The 8,876-nt window shown below is 45.6% G+C and overlaps 1 protein-coding gene across 1 annotated transcript; it reads right to left on the reverse strand.

The window, feature by feature from the left end:
- Window positions 1-943: 943 nt before the first annotated feature.
- On the reverse strand, window positions 944-2,690 carry LOC141134901 (E3 ubiquitin-protein ligase TRIM39-like). Its single transcript, XM_073624334.1, has one exon. It carries the CDS (start codon window positions 2,683-2,685, stop codon window positions 1,108-1,110), a length of 1,578 nt encoding a protein of 525 aa, XP_073480435.1. The 5' UTR covers window positions 2,686-2,690; the 3' UTR covers window positions 944-1,107.
- Window positions 2,691-8,876: the final 6,186 nt, after the last annotated feature.

The raw sequence follows: 8,876 nt of genomic DNA on the forward strand, positions 1-8,876 counted from the left end.
GGTGGAATATTGTTTAAAAATATACATAGCAACGTATTAAGAAGCCCAGAAGCCCGGACCTCTGCTGGCAAGAGAGCTACCTGAAGACAGCAGAGGAGCCGGCCGAAGAACTGGAACACCGGGAGAAGAGAGCGGAGAAGAACCAACCGGACACCGGGAGAAGAGGAACCCCCGAAGCCGGAGGAAGACCCCCCGGAGCTGTTTAATAAATTATTTTAAAAACCTGTGTAGTGTGTTTTATTATTGACACTTTTTCCCTAGGTGAATGGGTAGGGGTACCATGTACCCCATACTCATTCACATAGGGTGGGGGGGCGGTATCTGGGGGCCCTCTTATCAAAGGGGGCTCCCGGATTCCGATAAGCCCCCCGCCCGCAGACCCCGACAACCAACAGCCAGGGTTGTCGGGAAGAGGCCCTTGTCCTCATCAACATGGGGACAAGGTGCTTTGGGGTGGGGAGCCCCGCAGGGTGCCCCTCTCCCCCAAAGCACCCCCCCATGTTGAGGGCATGCGGCCTGGTACGGTTTAGGAGGGGGGGGCGCTCGCTCGTCCCCACCCCCTTTCCTGACCGGCCGGGCTGCGTGCTCGGATTGGGGTCTGGTATGGATTTTAGGGGGGACCCCACGCCGTTTTTTCGGCGTAGGGGGTTCCCCTTCATAATCCATACCAGACCTAAGGGCCTGGTATGCCCCGCGCTCACCGCAATAGGAAAATCTGTTTTTCCTATTGCAGCGAGCGCGAGATGCAATACCCTGCCCTCGCGTCGTATGTGGTCCGTCGGACCAGCATACACACGAGCGGGCTTTCCGTCGGACCAGCACACAGACGAGCGGACTTTCCGCCCGAAACTGAGTCCGGCGGATAAATTTAAAACAGGTTTCAAATCTTGGTCCGGCGGACTTTGGGGAAAAAGTCCGCCGGAAAAGTCCGACCGTGTGTACGCGGCATAAGAAAGAAAATGAATGCAGCCATCAAATCTAAGAATTGGTAAATGCAATATAATAAATGTTTGCTTTTGGGAATACCACTTGTAAGTGTCCCCAATAATTTATCTTTCCACCCCATCCCCCTCTTCCTGTGATGTCACCAGTATCTGGGCGGAGTTCTCACATCTCCTGATTCCCACTACATATCTTTATACATCCTCTCCATACACATATCACAGCATGGAGGGGCTCAGTGAAGGTGGTGGTGAAGGTGTGGAGATGTCGGATCGGGTCACACAGATCATAAAAGGAGATCCGTCTGACCTCATAATCCAGATCTATCCTGACTCTGTTACTGGGGATATTGGGGGGTAAGAAGATCCATTTACTGTCACGTCCCACCCCATACTGATCACCTCTCCTGTACAAACCCCAGGACTTGTTATTCCATCCAATCAGTGACTCCCCTCCTCTCCTGTCTATACTGGGGTAACACATCCCGACCATCCATCTATCTGATCCCCCGACATCCACTTCCCAGTAATGTCTCCCTGAGGAGAAACTCTGACTGCTCAACACCTGAGAATAATCCTGAAATCTCTCTGGTGTTTCTGGATGATTCTGGTTTCTATCTGACATGGATACAGTTTTCCTGTCATCTGATATATGGAGATCATTATGAGCTGTGTTTACATCCAGTAATATGTCTGCAGCTCCCTGTATATAAAAGGATACATTTACCTCTGTTATTATATCAGATAATGTGTGTAATGTGTGTGATATCCCAGCCACATCCAGACCCCCTCCATCATGGAGGAGTTCCTCATGTCTCTCTCTGTCCTCATTATCTCCATCCTCAGTATCACACAAGTCACCTGTGTCTGATTCCTGTAAGACAGTCAGTGGATCCGTCATGTTACACAGCTCCTCAATGTGACGCAACTTCCTGGACAGCTCCTCCTTCTTTATTTCCAGATCCCGGATGGAGATGGAGATCCGCTCTGCCCTCCCGGAGATTTCCCTCAGGATTCTCTTCTCCAGGTCTTCCAGACGTCTCCTGAGATCTCTAAACAAGACAGTGACTCTCTCGGTGTCACCAGCTGCTTCTTCTTCTACTTTCCTCCTGTGTTCCTGCAGACTCTGGACTCTTTCCTCCGTCTCCTCTCTCTTTATCAGAAGGTTCTGCAGAACATTCCTCAGTGTCTCCTTCTTCTTCTCAGAAGCCTCATCCAGCATCTCCACCTGGTGTCCTCGATGTTCTCCAGCCAGAGTACAGGACACACAGATACAGGTCTCATCCTCAGTGCAGTAATACTCCAGGATCTTCTTATGGACGGAACATTTTCTGCTCTCCATGGACAAGGTGGGGTCACATAAGACGTGTTCTGGGGACTTTTTGTGGACTCTCAGGTGTTTATCACACAGAGAAACCTCACAGTGCAGACAGGATCTAACAGCAGGTACAGGATAGTCCACACAGTGAGTACAGAAGACCCCGGACTCCTCCTGATCTGGCTGAGCAGACAGGAAATTCTCCACTATGTTACGTAGTGTTATGTTCCTCTGCAGTGCAGGCCGATCCGGAAACTTCTCTCTGCATTCAGGACAGGAATATCCTCCAGACCCCTCCTGTGTATCCAGCGCACGATCAATACAGACCCGGCAGAAGTTGTGTCCACATCTCAGGTTTACAGGATCCGTATAAATGTTCAGACAGACGGAACATTCCAGCTCAGCTCTCAGTTTAGCAGACCCCATCGCTGACAGTAAAAGAGAGAAATGAATGTGAAAATCTCAGACACCGGAGAAGAATGCAGTTGGGAGGGTCACTTCCTCCTACACAGGGTGAGGCTGGGCTGTGACTTGTACTTTATTCATAGGGTTGGGTATATGAACGGATACAGATAATAAAACAATTCTCACTAAGAATTTACCTATTTCAGAAAAATGCTCATCCTGTATTTAGGGTTGCCACTTTTTCTTCAAGCCAAACCCGAACACTTTAGCGGTGCATAGTAATTACATAAACACTATAGCGGGGGTCTCCAAACTTTCTAAACAAAGGGCCAGTTTACTGTCCTTCAGACTTTAGGGGGGCGGACTGTGGCCATTGAGAGTAGAAAATGTCCTGATATCAGTGGAAAAAAATAATGCCCCATCATTGTTCTCAGTGGGAGGAACTGTGCCCCTTCATTGAGGTCATTGGCCCTCATTGCTGCTGTCATTGAGAGATCATTGAGAGAAATTGTGCCCCATTTTTGCTGTAATTTGAAAGACTTGTGCCCCATCATTAGTGTCAGTGGGGGGGAATCGTGCTCCATTGTTTGTATCAGTGGATGAAATAGTGCCCCAAGGGATGGATAAAAGCAAGCAAAGGGCTGCAGTTTGGAGACCACTATAGGATTATAACAGACCTGGGACACCTTTGGGCACTCCAAAGAGAATAGTAATGCGGCACATATGAGCCCCCTCTCCCTCCTGTCAGGCCCTATCCCGAGCCACATTCTTGTCTGAATAATGTGTCCGGGTTTCAGGTGGACTGAAAACCCTGACACATGGTTCAAAATCCGGACTGTCCGGGTGAATCCTGGAAAGGTGGCAACCCTACCTGTATTGCATATCTACTGTGTCCATAGGCAGGGGCATAACCAGAGTCAGACTCATCGGACACATGCCCCTCATTTAGTACTGGGTGCCTGTGCCTCACATCCCAGCACTGATCACCAACCATTTCTTCTATTCTGCCACCTGTCAGAGCTCAAACACACATGTATGTGTATATATACACATATGTATATATTTATTATATATATACACTCACCCACACATGCACATTTAGAAATAAATGTAAACAAACATCTTAAAATGTATTAAAATATGTTTTAATTAACAATTTACCAACCTGGCCAATTCTGACATTTCTCTCCTACGTGTAAAAATCATCATTTTTTTTTTGCTGGAAAATTACATAGAACCCCCAAACATTATATATATATATATATATGTTGTTTGGTTTTTTTTTAGCCGAGACCCTGGAGAATACAATGGCGGTCATTGCAACTTTTTATCTTGCTCGGTATTTGCGCAGCAATTTTTTAAATGCGTTTTTTTTGTGCTTTAAAAAAATACAAAAGAGTAAAGTTAGCCCAATTTTTTTGGCATAATTTGAAAGATACGCCAAGTAAATAGATACCTAACATGTCACGCTTTAAAATTGCAAACGCTCGTGGAATGGCGTCAAACTTCGGTACTTAAATCCCCATAAGCGACTCCTAAAATGTTTTACTGGTTACATATTTTGAATTACAGAGGAGGTCTGGGGCTAGAATTATCGCTCTCGCTCTAACGTTCCCGGCGACACCTCATATGTGTGGTTTGAACACCGTTTTCATATGTGTGCGGGACTTACGTGTGCGTTCGCTTCTGTGTGCGAGCACACGGGGACAGGGGCACTTTAAAAAAAAAAAAATTATTGTTAACTGTTAATTTTACTTTACATTTTTTAGTTTTGACACTTTCAAAAAATAATTTGATCACTTTTATTCCTATTACAAGGAAAGTAAACATCCCTTGTAATAGGAATATGACATGACAGGTCCTCTTTACAGTGAGATATGGGGGTCAATAAGACCTCACATCTCACCTCTAGGCTGGGAATCCTGAAATAAAATAAAAAAATAAAACGATCTCAGCTTCCCAGCCGAGGCGGCGCCGTTTGTTTGAATGCAGAGGCCGGGCGTGACGTCATAACATCGCGCCCATCTGGTCCGCCAAAAATGGTAAACATCCGGGGCCGGTGGATCCGTTCTCCGACTCACCGATCACAGCGGTGAGTCGATAGAAGCACCGGAGGGCGGCGGGAGGGGGGGGGGGGCGTCCCCTCTCGCCGCCCGTAAGAACGATCAAGCGGCGGAACAGCCACTATGATCATTCTTATGGTGTAGGGAATCGCTGGCTGAGACATCTGAATGATGCCTGTAGCTGCACCCATCATTCAGATATACCCCCCGCAAAGCCCAGGAACGTCATATGACGGCCAGCCGTCCGCAAGTGGTTAAATAAGCACGTATCAATGTACAAAAAAAAGAAACAATTTTTTAAAATTGATTAAAGCATTTAATTTTTGAGGTGCAGTAAAACCCTGCTGTTGAGCTGTGCTTTTACTGCCCCTTAACCACCATGTTTTAGCTGTAGAGGCAGCAGCTGGGCATGTTCACCAATTATACCCCCCGTTGCTTTCAGCAGGTATAGCACCCACTGACTGTGACCCATTCAAGTACAAGGCAGCACTCTGCAGGTGTAGCGTCACATATGGCGACCCGTCACATTTGGCTACCCGCTGGACTGCTTTAAAGTGGTTATAAAACCTTACAACACACTTTTTGCTACAGGTAAGTCTATAATAAGGCTCACCTGGAGCTACCCAGGTTATCTCCTAAACCTACACGGTTTAGGAGATATCCCTGTATTTGCATGTTCTGACATCATCGGCACATGTGCACTGCAGGAAACTGAAGCAATGGCACGTACTATGCATACTAGCTCATTATGCCTTTGTCTTGCAGGTTTTGTTTTTTTTTTGTCCTAGGTTTTACAACCACTTTAATGTCCCTGTATGGAATGAGATGATGTCATGGCTTTGGGTGAAAAAAGACAGCTTGGAATCAGGCAAGTGAAAAGAATATCCCCCCTCCCCCCACACTGCATGGATGGACTTTCACTTTTCTAAGGTTGGGCTGTATTACAAAATTCACATTCCTTGAGGTTTATGCTAACATTTTTTGATAGGTTAAGAATTACAGGGACTTCTGAGGTGCTACTTATATATGTATTCCATATATATATATATATATATATATATATATATATATATATATATATATATATATATATATATATATATATACACATACATAGGCGTGCGCAGCCTATTGCATTAGGGTGTGCACCCCAAAACTCAAACACACATGCGTGTGTATAATTATATATATATACACACACACACATATACTGTATATACACACACACAAATACTCACATATATGTACATAAAACCACTGATTTATGTGCCTGCCTGATCCCAGTGCCTTTGCTCAACTTTTTATTAAAAAATAATAAATGCATAGAAATGAAAATGTAAAGCCCTCACGCTACTATGATAAATATGTGAATAAATTGAGTAGTGAAAATATATACTACGTGATCAAACCATAAAGTGCCTATAATGCATAAAGTGTGACCATAAATAAATAGTGCCTAGGGGATCCTGAAGAAGTCACGTGATGACGTAACACGTAGGGAGTGGCCGGAGAGACTGAGCGATACCAGGAAGTGATGTGAGAGCGGCGCTCAGACGCCTTAGAAACTGTTTATGCCTATTTCCTTATTTTTGATTGTAAGAGTACATTTTTAGCTTTCTTTAATAAAACCTGTGTACTTTAACCATACTACACCATTCTCCGTTTTGCGGAGGATACGAGGTATAAGAAGAGTGTTGGAGGTGCAGTACTGACTGGGAGACTTGGTGGATGAAGGAGAGGACCCCCTGGTGGTGGAAATAAATATAACGAATGACATTTTTATGTGTATGGCTAGATGCTGACACTTTGGTTGATTGCTATTTCATTGATGTTGGCACGGAGGACCCCCTAGTGGTTGAAGTTGAAATAACGTCGGACAACGGACTTTAGATCACCAATATATGTAGTTTTTGGACAATATATGAAGGTGAGAGCTCTGTGACTATTACTTGTAATAGACTATTTAAAGCACTATTTGAGGACACAACTCCATTCATTTTTTATCCTATTGAAGTTGTTTAAGAGACTGAACTTACTCTTAACCATTTGCCCTGGTTTTATTGGAATATATGAATTTTTTACACTGTTTACACCAATTTAACCCTTATTTAAGCTTTTAACACTTTATTGATTTATGTACTGAATGATTATTTTATTTGATCTAATTTTACACTGTAGCGCGGAATCACTTTTATAATCAATAAATGCATAGAGGTTTACGCTTTTAACTCCTGCTAGCGGCTGAAGAAAGGGTTAAAACCGGCCATGTTGCTGCGCTGTCGAAGCGCTTTGCAGGCGCTTCGCCAGCGCTGCCAATTCATTCCAATGGGCATTGGGCGGTTTAGAAGCAGTGTATATAGCGCTACCACACCACCCCAAAGATGCTGCTTGCGGGACCTTTCCTAACGTCCTGCAAGCACACTGCCCCTGTGTGAAAGCACTCAGGCTTTCACACTGAGGAGGCAGTTTTCAGGCACTTTACAGGCGCTATTTTTAGTACTAAAACGCCTGAAAAATACCCTAGTGTGAAAGGGGTCTTAAAGCGGAGTTGCACCCTAAAGTGGAACTTCCACTCATCGGATTCCTCCCCCCCTCTGGTGCCACATTTGGCACCTTTCAGGGGGGGGGGGGTGCAGATACCTGTATAATACAGGTATCTGCACCCACTTCCAGGAATAGCTAGCCGCAGATGCCTGCCCCCCCCGCCGCCCCCCACTTGTGGTCTGGGAAACACACAGTTCCCACAACACAATGGGGACCAGTGAAGACGCGCAGGGCGACAGTAAAGCCGCAACGCTTCACTTCCCGATTCCCTGACCGAGGATGGCGGTGGGGGCAGCTGAAAACCGAGCGATTGCTCGTCATCTGCTGCCGACATCGCGGGCACCCTGGACAGGTGAGTGTCCATTTATTAAAAGTCAGCAGCTGCAGTATTTGTAGCTGCTGGCTTTTAATATTTTTTTTAAGGTGGAGCTCCGCTTTAAGTTACTGGCTGTGGTCACACTCCAGCCTCCCTATCATACCATACAGGGTTAATGTCCCTCTATGGTATGTGATGATGTCACGGCTTTGGGGTGAAGGAAGAGACATTAGAGTCAGGTAAGTGAAAAAGGTTACCCCCCTCCCCTCCCCCCACACACTGCAAGGATAGACTTTTTACTGTCCTGGAGTTGGGCTGTATTATTATGATAAGAGTTTTTGATAGGTTAGGAATTTCTGGGACTTCAGAGGTGCTACATAGATGTATTCCATACACACACACACACACACACATATTATATGTTATTAAAAAAAATCATTTTAACAGGATATAATGTGTATGTGGAATACATTTATGTAACACCTCAGAAGTCCCAGGAATTCCTAACCTGTTGAAGAATGTTACTTTCTCTTTCAGTAAACCTGTTCTGCAAAGTGCATAGAATTGTATAGTGGAAGGCAGAGAAGGTCAGTACTCACAGGTCTCACAGGTAAAAGGCTGCTATGTGTCCTCTGAGCTCTTCCATCATCCCCGGGGAGAGCTGTGCTGTGTACTGGACAGGAGGAAAGTGATCGAGGGTGCACTCTGTGATATCACTTCCTGCTCCTCCCACCTGTACTGGAGCTGTGAAAGCCCCGACTCAGCCAGACAGGAACCCGAGGAGGAGAGAGACCGTTTTCATCCAAATGCGGCATCAGAGAGGAGATCGGCAAGCTGTCTTCTGGCACACAGGGCATAGGATGGGCATAGGATGGTGGGTGACTCCTGTGAGGACTGCAGCCACAGCTGTAAAGTAAGCAGTCAGGCAGTAACCAATGCTCTCTGAAGTTCACATGCTTCATCTCTGACAGCTGGCGGCGGAGTGATATTAAGCTGACAGGGATGCTGTAGACGGAACTACAGAGTCAGCATTGGAAAATGCGGCTGACTGACTGATTACTCCGCAGCCAGTGGCTGCAGTTCCCACAGGAGTTGTACATATCCATGACAAATAGTCTAACTCGCAGCAGTGTCATTTAGAAAAAAAGAATTCTCACACATTTTGGCAGCAAAAAAGCCCTGGGGTGTGTTGGATGTGCCTGGGCATTAGGGTGTGCCTGGGCATTAGGGTGTGCCCTGGCACACCCTGTGCGCACGCCTATGTATATATATATATATATATATATATA

The sequence above is a fragment of the Aquarana catesbeiana genome, linkage group LG03 (assembly GCF_042186555.1).
Source record: "Aquarana catesbeiana isolate 2022-GZ linkage group LG03, ASM4218655v1, whole genome shotgun sequence".
NCBI classification, from domain to species: domain Eukaryota; kingdom Metazoa; phylum Chordata; class Amphibia; order Anura; family Ranidae; genus Aquarana; species Aquarana catesbeiana.

Excerpts from the sequence above, each read along its gene's own strand:
- LOC141134901 (XM_073624334.1), bottom strand. The coding sequence starts at position 2,685 with ATGGGGTCTGCTAAACTGAGAGCTGAGCTGGAATGTTCCGTCTGTCTG.